The 16,857-nt window shown below is 41.9% G+C and overlaps 1 protein-coding gene across 14 annotated transcripts in view; it reads left to right on the forward strand.

Moving 5' to 3' along the window:
- The first annotated feature begins 577 nt into the window (after positions 1-577).
- Positions 578-16,857, forward strand: part of LOC139625240 (sickle tail protein homolog) — an 83,312-nt gene continuing 67,032 nt past the window's right edge. For 4 of the 14 annotated variants that reach the window (XM_071485032.1, XM_071485040.1, XM_071485039.1 and 1 more), the window contains exon 1: positions 581-1,023. In XM_071485032.1, coding sequence (XP_071341133.1) covers positions 681-1,023 — 343 coding nt within the window. In that variant the 5' untranslated portion in view covers positions 581-680. Of the gene's footprint in view, positions 1,024-16,857 lie in introns of all 14 variants that reach the window. The other 10 variants (XM_071485049.1, XM_071485050.1, XM_071485051.1 and 7 more) reach the window with 6 other exon arrangements.

The following is a 16,857-nucleotide window of genomic DNA, read 5'->3' on the forward strand; positions in this document are numbered from 1 at the left end:
GTTACCCGCTGAGCATCAGCAAAGAAGAGCGAGTGAACCGAAGCAGAAGAGAAGAGGAGAGAGAAAGCGCAAGAGGACAGTAACATGGGAAAGAATTATTAGGCATGAGGTAGGGAGAGAAGTTGAAGAAGAGAGGGAGCAGGAGATATTAAGAAAAAAGAGACGGACGGAGAAGGAGAGAGTGTGAAAGAGAGGGAGGGAGAGGCAGAGAGGGGATTAAAAAGCCGGAATGCGCTGACACTGGAGACCTGAGTTTCTGTTTGCATTTGGCACAGCACGTCCTGCCACTCCACAGGTTTATCTACACATACACCAGCACACACACACACACACACACACACACACTCACTCACTTACACACATCCACTGTTTGCTTTGGAGAATGAGCCCAGGAGGCCACGCCAGGAGAGGAGAACACCTTCCAAGGAGCTATTGACCCCCTCCCACCCCCCACCCCATCACCCCCGCACCCTTAGCTCACCTCCCACCCGGCTTCCCAAAAGTGCCCTCCCTCCCTCTGGCCCTCTCAGCCTACCTGCACCAGTCACAACACGCTGGAGCTGGAGAGTCACCGAGTCACATTCACAGAGTTGAGAAACCCTGGATTACCCACAGGACGCAGCAGCAGTCACACTGGCTGAGAAAGACTGAGGAGCTTTACTGATCCACTGACCTGCAGGATGTCCAAAGCCTCCAGGCTGGCCCGGCCCCCCTCAGCAGGGGCCGGATCCAAGCTGCCCTCCCCCAGGAAGGAATGCCCTGGCACAGCCACTGCGGCCGGTCGTGCCCGGGTGCTGAGCGTGGGGGAGAAGCTGATGAGGGCAGGTAGCGATGGTATCCTGAACAGACAGAAGTCTTTAACAGCTGCCGTGCCACAGGACAGAGCACAGAGCGAGACCCAGACTGAGACTCAGGCCCCCAGCCAAAGTCCAGGTGAGAAGGGCCAAAATATGGAGATGGTCCCTCCCAAGAGCAGGATCAGCCCACCTAAAGCCTCAACCCAGCAGCAAGGCTCTGTCCACAGTAAGTAAAGAGCCAAACTTCGTAAACTGAACATCCGCTTGTCTCTGTGTGATCTGTGCACGTGAGAAACTCTAACTGCCATATGTGTCGTATCATATTAAGGTGCATAAATGGATTAGTTTGGATGTGTAAGTACTGATGTGCTCTCAGTCATTATGGTCACTCCCCTGTTGTTAATCAAATTCTTAAACTGGAAAGTATGATATGGTTTGCTCCCCTGCTAATCATCTTTGTCCAAATCGCTTTGAATGTTTTTTTGCTTCTAGTCGTTGGTCAGTTTAGTAGAAATGGGATTCGACTTTTCCTGCCTGTTGTGGGTTCCCCTGTAATGCTAGGTCATTGTGTTGTGTACTGAAAGGATCATCTCCTCCTAGCTGGGATCTCTTTCCTTCCCTGTGGCAAAGGATGGAATGTTCAAGCATTTACCATTAAAAGGCCCAAATATAGCCCTGTGCAAGGGTCTTCATGTCGGGGACATGTTGCTACAGGTCCCAGTGAGAAAAAAAAATCGGAACCAGGAAGTCCAGTTTAAGTAACATATCCTTTTTCTATGCAAAATACTTTGATGATTTTACAATTCATGACATTTTTTTGCAGAAACATGTTTTTTAACCTTTATCTTGACAATCATGAGAATGACATGAACATTCTGATGACACTGCTATTTGTTGTGCTATAATCAACTTTTTGGCTGCTTATTTTGCTGGATGATCCCATATTTACACGTGTTGAGCTTCTTCTGACGCTGCACTATTGTCTGTCTGAACATGGTCTTGGTGGAGGAGAATTGAATAGCTGGTCATCGGATCTCTGTCACTATCCTGCTGCCTCGGTCTCTGTGGGGTGCAGATTAAGAAATGGGGGCCAGGAGGTTGAGGAAAGTGGTCTTATCATTCCCTTTTGGCTTTCTCACTAGATTCCCAGCTCTGCAGGGGGCCGGCTTTCATGGTTTTTTCAGGTCACAGTCATCTCACACTCTCAAAGGCAACTTAAGCAAAATTGTGCAAGAGGATGAATTTGTATTTGTGTTCTCTGTGTATATATTAATAGTGGCTGTTTAGAGTCTGATTGACAGACCGGTGATTTTTCTCCCATCCGTTGAAATGTTTCCTGTCAGTCACTCTTGAGTCACTCTTGACTGTTCAGCTTGCTCTCAAAGACAGCAGTGTAAGTGTGGGGTTAAATGTGGGGGTGACATAGATATAGACAACAGGGGCAAGTCAAGTGAGAGAGTGACAGAAGGAGGTCAGGAATGTGAGCGGGGCATGCTGGGAAATCAACAGGTTCTCGAGCTGTGTCTGTGCCTGAATCCCTCCCTGCAGTAAAGACAGGTTATGGGTTATAAGGGGGCAAGTTTGTACTGGAAACCAGATGTTCTTGTCTGTGCAGCTTCCAGTCTGTTCTTTACACAAATAAATGGTCTTTCTGCAGAGATGATTCACTTCTCAAGGACTAGGGTCAGTTTCCCTTCAGGTCATTCAGTCCTGAGTGCTGGTTGAAACAACGCTGATAGAATTTGGACCTACAAAATGTAATGAAACATAAATCTTTGTTTGAGGACATGGAATGTGACAAACCGCTCTTTTTATAGTCTGTATTTAAATCTCCTCTCTCACAATTCTCATGTCCTCCCTCGCTCATCTCCTTCTTTTTGCTCACCTTCTTGTGTGTCTTTGTCTTTCTCCTCTCTAACACCCCACTCAACTTTTGTTTCTCTCTGCGTCTTTCTCCTCTCCATTCCTTTTTTCCCCTGTTGTGTTTTGACAGCAGTTGATTCGGTTATTGAAAGATGCCACTGCCTCCCACACACCCATATGCGCAAACTCACAAAAGACCATCAAAAAGAATAAATGAACTGTGTGTATATTCCCTGCATTTTGCTTCTGTCCTAGTGTGCTTTTTCAAGTGTAAGTCTGTCTTTGTAGACAGCAAGAACTCTGTGCATTTCTTGTTATGGACAGTAACTTTGAAGTTCCACACTGAACAGGCAGTGCTTCAATAGTCCAGTCTCCAGAAACTTGCCATACAGTCGACTGATTCCACAGCCCTTTGATATACAACACTTATATTTACATGCCATGCAAGGTCTCTTTGGGGATCTGCTTGTTGGCTTTATGAAGTCATGTGCTGTTTAAGTATTTGGATTTTAAATAGGCCAGCACAATTAAATACTGTTTCACTGCAGGCTAATGGGCAACTCATCATATTCCTCATCCACTTATGGCTTGTATTGAAACAAGGCTAGTTAAAGTGGGGGGTTCAGACCGTGCTAGGTCTCCATCTCCCAAGCTAATGCCAGTTACAGGGCATGACGGCAGCTACAGCACAGGCCCACAGGGTCAGACAGAGCTGATGCACACAGCGCTGGCAGACAATAAGTGTGCATGACAGGTGACATTTCCACTGTGTGAAAGCTTCAGAGCTGACTGCTGCTCGCCAAAGGGCCCAATTTCAGTCTTAAAGTGGCGGCTTCCACCGAAAGTGAAATCCATTTGACATTTTCTGTCCACAGAGGGTATAAAAAGAGTCTCAAGTGCAGGTTCACATTCAGCTTTCTTCTGATACTGCATGGCATTGCATCAAACCACTGTTCAACAACACTTTGGCTTCTTCTTCTGGTCATCTCTCATCCTGGATGTACAGCTACATATATGATTTGTTTATTATTATCTACAGTACGCTACACGACCAAGAGGATGCAGACACCCAAACATTACACCATTGCAAAAGCATATAACAAATATCCATCCCTCTGAGAGGGCTGGAATGTGACTGCAGCCATTTGCATCCATTCAGCCACAAGAGCATTAGTGATGTTGGGTGATAAGACCTGTCTCGCAAAATTCTTTCTGAAGTTGTTGGATGGAAATGGGGTCAGGGCTCTGTGCAGGCCATTCACGTTTTTCCACACCAAACCCTGAAAACCAGTTCTTTATTTACATTGCTTCGTGGATGTGGAGAGTATGAGGATGTCCAGGGTAGTGAATTGAGGAGTTGCGTATTTTATTACTTGTCGAATATGTTATTTCCTCTCTAAAAAAAGACTATCAACACTAACTGGGCAAAGCTACCCAGTAGAAGACAACATCTGGAAAGGTTAAGGTCTGGAAAGACTTTGGCTGATAATGACTTAACCTCTCTCTTGTTCTCCTATCAATCTTTGCTATCTCCAAACCTCCCAGACGCTTTTCTGTCTGTGCGTCTAGATCAACTTAAAAGTATTTCACCTCCTCTATGACCGTATGGGTCCTTTGATCCCGTGCTCCATCAGGCAAGGATTGGTTCTCGAGATGCTCTTGAGATAAAGTCACCGCTCAGATTTTTGGATGACCTCACCTACTGGTGATTGAGAAGGTGAGTCAATAGAGGGAACAGAGAACAACATGGTCTGAGAGGGGCAGGGTTTCATAATCTTGTCTGAATTTTCTTTACTCATCCAGACTCAGCGCGTCTGTTTTGTTGTTTCTTGCCTGATATGGTTTTGCGAGATTTGTCACCACAACAGTATGAGCAGAGTCGCCTCAGCTTGTTTTCAAGGATTTTCAAGAGTTTCAGTTTTGACCCAAGTATTTTAATGTAGATGTGTACTTCTGCCAGTAGACAACAGTGTTAACAGCGGATGGACGTGAAGCAACCAAGAGTTACATGCTTCTACATGCTCACTGTTCAGGACTGTTAATAATCTATGAATGGTTTGCATCTATGACAGACACTTCTTTACTTCCTTATGGAAAAAAGTGGAAAAAATGGCTTAGTGTGATGGGAATGAGTTTGAGGATTGGGATGTGATCACCGCTTTCTTTGACATCGAAGCCAAGAGTGGGGATTACATTAATTGCAGCCTCTCGTGACTCTTTAAACCCCCAGTTGTCTCTCTGGGTTTTTCTTCTTTGACAACTATCAGGCAGGCTGCAAGTGTTATTAAGATTACAAAATGCTCTCCCTCCACATCAATTGGCGCACTAAAATGGATATGTAGTTCAAATTCATCAGAAATCCGTTTTAATGACCTTTTTATGCACATATCTGTTTCAGAATTGGCTTGTTAACAAGTTTCTGAGAAACTGCGTAGTGTCATGAAACTGCTTTCTATTCTGCCAAAAGGGAATTTCAGAGAGTGAGATCTAGTTACCTTTGCACAATCCAGATGTCCCCTTTTTTTGTAATTGAGCTGACAAATTGAAGTCTGTAAGTAGGGGGTTGATTTTAAGCTAAACCCCCCACTTTCACTTTGAATCGAGCAATCACAAAATTTCACAGTATGGATTCATATGATTTACCAACCATTTTGCCATGCTGTCCTTGTCCCTTTGCATATGATTGAGAAAGCTTATTAAATCCTCCACCAAACTATCTCCATAGCAGCAAAAAAAAAAGAAACCTGTCTCTGAATGTAAGTAAAGGGACAGCATTTGTTTTCTGTTTATTTCAGTTCCTCTTACCCACTCAGATATTTGTTTCTGTTAAGTAATGATTTGTTCCTCTATTGACTGAAGTCAATTAGGAGACTTTAAAAAAGTTTAGAAAGAATTTTAATTCCAAATGCAACAAGGAAGGAAGTGACAATGCCTTGATGTTTTCTCAGCTGTGGGAGACAACTCACCTTTGTCCTTGGCTTGTCAATAAGTACCCGCTGACTGGAGAGAAGTCCAGTGAGTCATTAGAAGCATGAGAGTAGGTGAGTTAATGGTGTGTTCATGGATCAGGGGTCTGTGTTCACAAAATGAGTGGATGTGACTCATCCCTCGAACAGAAACAGACAATAATCAGGCCACTGAGCAAGAAGAATGAGCTTTGGTTATGTGACTACTCATGAGTGTGTATTGTAAATCCCCTGTTTGGGTCTGGTGTTTGTTTTTCTTTTGGGGTGTAGCTTGGGGCAGTGTTGCCTCTTCCTGATTCCTGGTGCTGTGCATTTCTCAAAGAGAACTGTGCATGTCAAATTAAAGATAAAATAAAAGCCTTAATCTCTTTCATGCCCATCCAGACTTCAAGTCTCAGGGTTTTCACCTGTTGAATTCACACTAATGTCATGTCTACATCTTTTCCATATTTACCTACCACTGTGGTCTGTTAGTTTGGCTCGGTTACTCAGCAGAGTCTTCAAAGCTAATACTGCAAATGTGGCATGAAATTCCTTCAAACCAGACATCTCACTACCAGATTGTTTTTTCAATTTAATATAATGCGTGTGTGTGTTCTAGCCCAAAGCTTAAATGTGGTTAATTTACCCAACTGAGGGGTGCAAGCGGATGCAAGGCCTCCCTCAGGGTTTCCTCTCAAAGAGTCAACAGAGAAATCAATATGTCTCCTGCCCTCCCTCTTACACACTTTTGCCCCTCAGGCAAACATGACGTGGTGTATGTGAATGTGTGTGTGTGTGTGTGTGTGTGTGCGCGCGTGCCTGTCTGTCTATGAATGTGCACACAAATTGCTGTATGTACAAACTGCAAAATATTCACAAAATTTTATCTCCGTAGTTCAGACGATTCAAATTGAATCTCTTGCTGCTTTTATTTTTTTCACGTCGACATGTTGTTTCAGGGGACTGGATCTTCATTAATATCCTTTATTAATAATACATTATTTTTCGGTTCCCATCTGTGATCGCCTGCAAGAAGAATATTTGGTTGAGGTCATTAAAATAATTTTGTGTCCATGTAGCACACAGATTAGGAGGGATGTTGTACCAGAATTGAGTTCAAGGTTAAGTTGTAATTAAAGGAATAGTTTGACGGTTTTCCAGTTTGCTTTCTTGCCTGGAGTTAAACAAGAAGATCAATACCTATCTCATGTCTCTGCGCTGAGTATTTAGCTGAAGCCAGGAGTCAATTAGCGTCAGACTGGAAACAAGTGGAGAAGCTCATGTTGTGTCTTATTTGCTTAATTCATACACAAATGAACACAATGCAAATGGAAACCAACAGAATATAAGAACAAGTTATGGTTTTACCTGTAGTTATGTGCTGTAGTTATTTCACCTTACAGAACTAAAACCAGGAAACAGTTAGCTTAGGTTAGCAGAAAGACTGGGAGCAGGGAGAAACAGCTGGCCTGGTTCTCACCAGTGCTCAAAAATGTGCCTGCCAGCACTGTAAAGGTGAGTAACACCTGGTATCTTAGTGTTTAATGTGTGCTGATACTCAAAAACAAGCTGTGGTTTAAGTGGAGATTTGTGCTGCAACTTTCTCCTGAAAGAGCAGCAGTGACTTCCTGGAGTCTTGTCAAAATAGTTACGACACGTTAACCCACCATGAAACAATTTTTTTCATTTTGGTTTGTAAATTACAAGATACAGCGTGCAATGTAGATATATTTTTGAACATTTTTTTCCCTGCTTCAAGGCTTTATGCTAAGCTAAGCTAATGGCCTCCTGGCTCCAGCTCCATACTTCGTGCACAGACATGAGTGTGATATTGATCTTTTCATATAACTCTTGGCAGACAAAAAGCAAAGACGTATATTTCCCAAAATGTCAAACAAACATGTAACACAAGAGACAAAAACATCGCAGTATCTGAGTAATGGTGTCAGTACTGCTGAGTGACCACATAATCCACCGTGATGAAGCTTCCTCCCACTGTACACTCAGTCAGATGACTGGGACATGTGATGTGGCAGGAAGACAGGGGTGAATGCAGTGTAGATAAACACAAACTGCGGGTTATACTGTAATATTACTATCATCACTGTATATTTTGCACATGACTGAAATGACCACAGTGTCACTGCTTTCTAGGAGCTCTTGAGTTTGTTTGTGTTTCTGGCTTTAACCAGAACCAAACCGTTTGTCACACCATCTGAGGGATTTTCCTTCCTTGTGTTATCACTACTCTTAGAGACTGAGGGAGTTTTTTTCATTGCCTCAAGCCATGACAGGCATGAAAGAGATGCTCTGAAATCCGGGGTTATAAAGGTTGAGGACTTTCTGACCTTTAGCTGACACTTTGTTGCTAGATGTCCTCAAGTAAATCATATCTAAGATAACACTCAAGAGACAAATGAATCACCCTGTGTCCAGATATTCGAGTTAAACCACATCGTGTCTTCAGTTGTTTAGCATGTTTCTTTAGCTGTCATTGTGTACATTGTGGAGTCTTTGGAAAGAACAGAGAATACTTTTTCTTCACTGAAATGCCCTTTTTTCGAAGGTCACTTCCCAAATCAGAACTTCAGAGATGCTCAGCAGAAGCACAGTTTGAAATCCCCAGCAGGGCACAAAATTGAGCTTTTAAGGACACTTCTTGAAAGCATAGTTGTGGTAGTCGGTCAGGAAAAGGAACTGGTAGCAAAATGACAACAGTCATCTGTCAGAAAGGGCGCTTAGTGTATTTACTGCTTGGTTGACCTCTGAACTTTGTAAAGGGAAATGGACAAGTCAAGCTGACAGAATGCCATATCCACACTGGAACATATCTTCACTTTCTGCTCAGTAAATGCTAGTTATAAATTCAAAAATAGAAGCATTATGCATATCTGAAGCACTGTGGTCATTTTGGATTTTCCTCTTGACTTTACCCTGTCGTATCCTGTGCTGCTTTACTACAACAGCAGCTTTGAGTGCCTCAAAAGTGCCCTTGTCTGTCCCAGTTTGCAGCAGCTGAAGTGACAACAGACTGTGAACGTACAGTATCTGGTGTGACAGTCACACAGCTCGGCAAACGACCAGGATTAAAGGAAACTTTCATTTCTTCCAGTACCACGTGTAGATTAATCGCTGTCTGTGAGCCAACATCCTGTGTTTGAATATCACTTTTCAGCCAGAGAGCTGTATTATATTCTCACTGGCTTCTTTTTTTTCCCTTTAATGTCGTGATGCGGTTACATGCAGAAAATAAAGACTGAAAAGAAGTCCCAAGATGCCTGGGATGGGAATTTGTGCTACCAATAGGAACAACACATTACCCTTGTGTTTTAGCCAAGGCACTGGCTCGTAAAGATTATTGATGATGTACACCATGTGATACGAGTGCTGAGCAGGATGAGACAGCATTAAATCTCACTGATGTATAGGCCTCTTTTCCTCGCTCCCTCTTTCCGTCCTGTGAGAGACAGAGCGGGAGACAGATGAAGAGAAATTTAAAAAGTTGCAGGAAGAAAAGAAAAAAATCCCAGATATAGCTGATTCAAACTTTGCCTTTGTGGTTTTCAGATTTTCTTTCTTTCTTTCTTTCTTTCTTTCTTCCTTTTCTCTTGGCTGCATCACTGGCATTTCTCGGTCATGGTTCATCTGTGTGTGTGTGTGTGTGTTGACTTGAAATTGCAGTGCTGAGAGCACAATATGCACTTCAGACAGGTGCATGTATCAACGTGTATTTAATAAAGGTAGATGTGGAATGTGAGATGAAAAAAAGTGTGTTTCCCTGCAGTTATGGTTACCTGTGTGGTTGTCATGAAGATTTTATCGACCCCCTCTTTCTGGATGTGTTTCACAGGAACCCGTCCTACATTATGGTTACTATATTTGTTGCGATGCGTGGATAATAAATAATAACTCAAGTAGCACTGTGCGCGCATCTCCTTTTGGAAAAGGGGGCTGCTTCAGGTTTGCAAGATGAGGCACATAAATTGTGTCTGTGAAAGCAACAGTTGCTGTGAGGGAAAGAAGCCCCCTCCTCATTCAGCGTCTGTCTAAATATAAAACTGATAACTCAGGCATTCCCCTCTTGTTGAGAAGTATGTCAGCTCTGTCAGTGTTTGCTCACCAAAAAATCGAGACTGTGTTTATTTGCAAAGGCAAACTGTTCCCGTTTCTCCACAGACTCAGTCGCTTGTGTGCGGTTTTTGCTTTTAGAAACGGATACCAGGAGTTGAGAGAGGTTTTTTCTTTTTGGTGGAGTCCCTACATGTCTATGAACTGTGCAGCTTCAGGCGTTCAATAGCCTGTGTAATGAGGAGATTGTTCATAACTTGCAAAAAGACTTTTGATCGCCAGTGTAATATTCGGGTGCTACAGAACAGCTGGGTTTGATAAACCATTTGTTTGCAGTGAGACCTGATGTACACTTATCTCACCCCCAAAGTAATCACATTCATTATAAATTAATTAGAAAAGATAGAGAGTTGGGGGATACATCATGATGCTATAAATCGACAGCTAAGCAGCAAAGTTCACAGAGAGCTTGTTCTTAAAGGCTGCAGTGCTGATAAGAGAAATATTACCTGAAATTATATCAGATCCAAACAGTTGGTGTGTGTGTGTGTGTGTGTGTGTGTGTGTGTGTGTGTGTGTGTGTGTGTGTGTGTGTGTTAACCAAAAATAATTGAGCCAATTTTAAATGTACCTTGTTTGCAGGCACAGCAGGCAGATGTTGTGCGGTAACTGTCATGTGCTCAGCGGGGGGTCAGCCTGTCATGGTTAACACAATGACTGTCAGATACAGAGAACACCCTCTCCCTGCTCTGAAGCCATTAAGATCACAGTGACCTCTGTGCACTGAATTATAAATTCCTGGTTGTGTGTCTTCTGTCAAAGTAAGAGAACAAAGAAGGCAAATTCACAACATAGACACCATCATTTTATCCTCAATTATTTCGCTGACTTTGCCATTCAACCTCGATTTTGCCTCTAACTCAACAACTAATTGTATGTTTACATCCCAGTTTCTTCACTGACAGTCTATGTAAGCAAGATTTCAAATATTCAGGGGGGGGCCTGTTCTTTAGGGGGACATATCTGTGTAGTATTTGGAAGAGCAGAGCTATAAAACATAGAGCGTATGTGCTGTTTACTACAAAAAAAGAGAGTAAGATTTATTCCTGCTGCACTGCCCTTTGTACTTATTGCAACTAGAAATGAAACAGACTTCCCGGGCCGCATATGGAATCTCTCATCTTTAGCTTTTGATAGTGAGCAGATTTCCTACCACTTCACATAATTACACCTCAAAACACTTCAGTCTCTGACATCCGTGCAAGTGAAGTGAGCCTCTTCCACTCCATCCTGGAGAGCTCAGCGTTCAATAGCTCCTGGCATGTAGCGCCCCCAGCTGTACAGTTAACAGGACTCCAGGCTGAACTTGATTCATTATGCCCACTCTGGAGTTTGACTCATCGTGGAGGTTTATGCCTCTCATGTGGTTTTGTGAAAGTGTTTGATTTGTCATTTATTCATTTGATCCCCGCTAGCACTGCTTGTTCAATTAAGCTATGACTAAAAATTTCACTTTTTTTTGCCAAGTTTCTTTCCCACCTAATATGAAACACTGAGATAGGTTTGACAGCCGCCCTGTGCCTCTGAGCATCTTGGGTACATTCTTTCAGTATTACACACTAGAAACACTGAATCAGGGATCAAATATACTCCTCCCCACCTTCTCTTAAATCTGGGGATTTTTCAAAAGGGGAATAATATGGTTTGGCTATGCGATGAAGTCTTTGGTAAGACATGCATGCTTTTCAGCTAGGCAGCAAAAGCTATCATGAGACTGACACAGCACTTTATCCTGAGCTGGAGGGAGAGATTGAGGGGATTTCTGCTGAACGGATGTTAACAGCTGGAGGTTTAATACTTCACAGAAAACTGGGATCTGCACAAGAATTTTGTGACAGTCAATTTCTCAAATTTTTTTAATTCATTTATCTTTTTTTGTTTCATTTTTATCTCCGGTCCCGCCACACTTATTCCAATTCATCTCGAGAATTAAATCAAAAAGGGTGAATACGTTATCAGTTTCGGAGCAGTGGAAGCTGGATAGGAGCAAATTTAATAGACCATTCAACCGAGTGACAGGATAAAAAGATTTAATCCCTTTATTACTATATTTTTGATACTGCTCTGAGAGAAACAGTTGAAATACATTTTAAATCAGATTAGTTTTGCCGTGCAAAAGTCAATTGTTTGCATCCATTATTTGTAGAAGCTTTTTCTCAGCTGCTATTGTCTTCTTGAATTAAACCATTTGTCATGATCCTTCCCAGCTACTAGCTTTGCAAGACGCCCTGTAGAAGAATGTAGATGAGTTGTGATAGGCATCAGAAACTCTTATCTAACATCCCTTGTTACATAATATTTGATTTCTTATGACCAGAGAGACTGGAGAAAAAGACAATGTATGGGAGAAGAGGCAGTATCCTCTGTGGTGTTACACAACAGGCAGTGAAACAAGGATAGGAATCAAATATGATCATTTTGGAAATATTTTTTTGCGTGGAAGAAAAAACCCTGTAGTACTCCACTGTGATGTGTTTTGCGTGTGTGTCACATCTTGGCAGCATCACAGGTTCAAAAATATATTAACACATGCACAGGTGTCTAGTATCAGGACAGATGACTCAGGTTGAGTCCCCGGGTGGTGATGGTTACACTGCGTGGATGTGCGTCTGTCCCTGCAGGCTTGTTGTTTTCAGAGATTTCACAGATGCAGTGCTGCTGGGTTTTTGCGGTGATGCCACTGACCTGTGGAAGAGCTGCATCCTCCTGTCTGCAGCTCTTTCTGTCTCTGGCTTCCTCTTCTGTCACTAACTAAAAGGCTGACTCAGAAAACACTCCAAGCTTTGGAAAACATCTAATAAAGACACATTATTTCATTATGAGAAATTAAAACATGATGGATTCTACATTTGCTTGCAACACTCGACAAACAGTTTCACTTAGATGACGACATTGCCTTTTTTTTTTTCTTGCTGTGATTGCAGCGTTAATTGACACTTCCCTGTTTATTTGTAAATGCACTTCAGAATCAATTAAGTTGATTTTAACTAAAAATGGAGACTGATAAAAAAAAATGAAATTTTGTCATGAAACATTCTAATAATTAAATTACAGAGATGGAAGTGAAATCATGGGGTAATATTATCATACTAAAAGCAGTGTGAGTCCTATTTTGTGAATTCACAGATGTATTGTAGATGTATAGATGCCTTCACACTGTAACCATATGGAGCCACAGATATGCTGAAGATGTAATAAGAAAGCAGTCAAAGCTCATTTTCCCTTTTCTTTCTTCCTCTCTTGCTCTCTTTATGCTCTCGCAGACAGAATATTAATTGTGATCGGGACCAAATGTTTCTCAGCGCTGCATATTTCATAACACATTTGTTTGTTGTGGTGTGATCCCCTGAAATCCTTTGACAGGCAGCCAGGGAGCGTCTTTCATATCAATGGGAAGTCAAGAAGGGTATGCTAAGTTGCTGATTGAGGCCCACAGTTCACAGTGCGACAGCTGGCAGTTAATGTGATGTGCAACCAGTAATCATCAATTATTCATTGTTGAAACATTTTCCCCAGTAGCAATAAAGAGTGCTTTTATCGATAGGCAAATGACTTATATCTTTATGGCCACTTTATCTCCAAATTCTTTCCAGACATGTTTTGCATAATACATAGTTTGAAAAGCAGATGCAGAATTGTGGCTAGCTGTAAAGCCTTTGCTTATGGGGAATCCATATTTGTTCATTTTTCTGTTGACATTACATAAAACATTGGATAAATATTTTAGTCTCAGTCTTGGCCATTCTAAATGCATTTTATTAAGCCCAGTAATTCTTGTGCTTCATCAGAAGACACTGAAGTGCACTTATGGGCCAAACACAATCAAGCTAAATGCTTTTTATAACTCTATAAACCTGATTAGGAGTCACATTTCTGGGACAGCAAAACATCTATTTACAGATATTGTTTGCTGGGCTGCTTTTGCAATAATTTGAAAGTGTTACATAATAGAAGGAAAGGCACAGATAGTGATAGAGTGATGGACAGATGTAGGACCAGGTGGGGGGAGAGGAAAAGAGCCTGACCTGACAGGTTCACCGCCTCAACCAGCTGGCGGCCCGGCGTTATTGTCAATCATTTCACACACTCTCACTGCTCTTTCCATGTTTACCCTTTTCTATCTTTAACTTGAAGCTTGTTTTTCTCCTCTCTTGTGATACTGTCTGATCAGAAACGGATGTCAGGGCTGGACAAGAGGGCAATGACTCTCCCCCTTGTTTATTAAAGTTGTATTTATCTGAGAAGTCTTGACTGAGAGTGCAGCGCCCTTGATCATGCCCGTAGTTGCTTCATGCATTACGTGGAAAGGAAGAGTCAAAATGTCGCAAATGAAGCCAAAACAAGTTGCTGCACTGGCTGAGTTGCACGCGAGGCCATGCACCGCCTGGTGTTTGAGATCAACATGGCAGTTACAGAAACATCCCACTGTTTAGGATCAGCCCACTGAAAATAAACCAGAACTACTTCAAAATCCGGACTGGGTTTTTGCTTGTTAGGGGTTATTGACAGTTGAAATTGTCTTACAAAGCACTCTACTGTGCAAACACGGAGTTGTTATTAGAAGCATAAGAAAGTTCAGAAATACCAGAGTTCATAGAGGACACGACTGTGTTCACAACAAAATCAGAGCTCAGCTGGTAAAGGTAAGACTCGTGTGGATTATAGGCTTCAGTGTTCTCGCAACAAAGGTGAATTTGCTCAAAAACAATGTCTGCGTTCCAGTTTTGTAACACTGTCTATTAATACTTTGACCCTACTAGTCTAGTATATTATTTTAGATCTAGTAAGCAAAATTAATAATTGACAAAAATGACATGCCAGTCACTACACTGCAGTCAGAAATGATGTGATATCAAGCGTGGGACTAATAACATCATGCAGTAAGAACAATATCATGGGATTCTGTTTGGATCGGTAAATGTTGGACCAGTCACCAGTTTACCTTGGCTGTCCACCATTTTTGCTGCTTGAGTAACTGACATTAATCTTTTGAGAGCTTGTATACCCAGAGCAAATGCCCATGATTTTCAGTGAGAGGTGTTCATTCACAGTGGGATCAGTAGTACTAGCTACACATTACAGAGAATCGTTTGAGACAGTGTAAATAACAAAAACATTGCTCAGTGACTCAAGTGTGAGTGAGTACGTGTGTATGAATACTGTATTTGTAATTTTGCTTGTGTCATTGGCAAATTAAGAAGCTCTTATCATATTCCATGCTGTTAAAAACATTTCCACAACATTACACACTACCACGAGACATTATTAAAGATTAAATAGAAGACATAAACAGAGGGTATCGGCCAGAGAAAAGAAAATCCCACGAAACTCCACCCATTATGTGATATTATGTCGGTTGTGATTGTACAAAATTTTGATTAATGCAGAAAATAAAACAGTTAGCTGTGCAATGCAGTGCAATGTGAGGGCCTTTTTTGCATTGTGTGTCCCTTTGTTCCCTCTGTAATTCAACTCTTGTGGCAACTCACAGCTTTTCTCACGGGCATCCTGACAGTAGTGACTGAGAGAGAGAAGCCCTTTGCTTTTTTTTTTTTTTTTTTTTTACTTTTGTATATTCTTTACTTTATTCCTTTACTAGATAAAATATGGCTCTGACATAATGTAGCAGCCTGGCGCTCAGATTCTGCTTCGTTAGTCTGTGATGCCTTTGTTGACCCAGTTGTTGTGTTGTTTGCTTTCCGTTTCTGACTCCATCTTACTGGGAGACTGATGAACACTGACCACCCTTCACCACAGAATGATACGCTCACGTTTTTCACGTGGACATAATCTGTCTAACCCTATCTTCACGGATGCTGCCACTTTTATTCATGCGTGTATGAATCACTCAAAGACAGAAAGACCAACAGACAGGCAGAGACGCAGTCATCGGACCCCTCTGACCCTCTGTACTATGTTCTCCGGGTGAGTTGTGTCTCATTGTTCCTTTCTGTCAGTCTTGCAACGGGCCACAGGACAATCAGACTGGCCTCATAGTGCCACTTTCACTTCTCCAACCCTGGTCTGATGTCACACCTCTCACTTCACATTCTCATTACTCCAGGCTGTTATTAATTTATTTAATCAATAGCTGTTGAAGTTCCCCCCCCCAGAAATCCATAACGGCAGGCAGATTCACCAAGCTGCTACATCAGGTTATGAGCAGGAGTTGTGGTGTCTTTGCCCAATCAGATGTTCTCTTCAGTTGTGATATACAGAGTGGTGCATTATTTGCATAACGTAAGCGTCGTCATCATCTTCAGATAGTTCGCAAACCAGTAAAGTGATTTACTCAGGGCCTCAGTAAGATTTCTCTTCATGTACTTTGGGAGCGTTTGACGCTGACTCAGAGCTCATACCAGTCCAGTGGCTCCATTGTTGCCATCGGCTAAACTCTCCAGCCTCCCTGTGAAAGATTATGAAACTGGCTTTAAAATAGAGAGCAGCAGCTCACCAGGGCTTTGGATGATTTGAGGCTAAATATATGTAAAAGGCAGCTCGGTCCACGGGCTAGAGTGGGATCTGGGTGGATGGCAGCCAAGGCCTTTGGTGTCTCTTTTTTTAATTTTTTTTTTTTTTTTCCACTCCAAATCAGTTTGGTAGAAAGATGCCCTGGAAACAAAAATCTAATGTGAGGCAGCAAGACTGAGGTTCTGTGTATTGAAGTGAAAACGGCTATATTGTAGTGTGTTATAAAATATTTATTATTTACACTGCTTATAAATTATAAATAGGGGTTACAATAAAGTGTTGGAACAAAAACAGGGGCCTTGTGTAAAGCTGTGAACATTGTTTTACATTGTTATTTCCCCAGATATCATAGTGATAACTATGTTTTGACTGACTTTCTTATGTTATTTTGCATGTGGATTTCAGAACGGACATTTCACCATCTCAATATATCAAGCAACAATGCAACAGCTGGGCTAAAGTGACAAAAGGTCATGTCACCAGCTGTCATGTTAGATAGCAGGGGTCGTCACATCTCATCCAATTTTTATATCATATGATATGACTCATCTTTACCGAATTTCCTGGCATTGTGTTTGGCATTATAAAATAAAATGAAAAATAAAAAAAACAGCTGAGATCATGAAACGACTGAGTCTCTTCCCTGAATC

The sequence above is a fragment of the Trachinotus anak genome, unplaced genomic scaffold, assembly GCF_046630095.1.
Source record: "Trachinotus anak isolate AG129_WGS33_773 ecotype Australia unplaced genomic scaffold, CSIRO_AGI_Tana_v1 ptg000009l, whole genome shotgun sequence".
Lineage (NCBI taxonomy): Eukaryota > Metazoa > Chordata > Actinopteri > Carangiformes > Carangidae > Trachinotus > Trachinotus anak.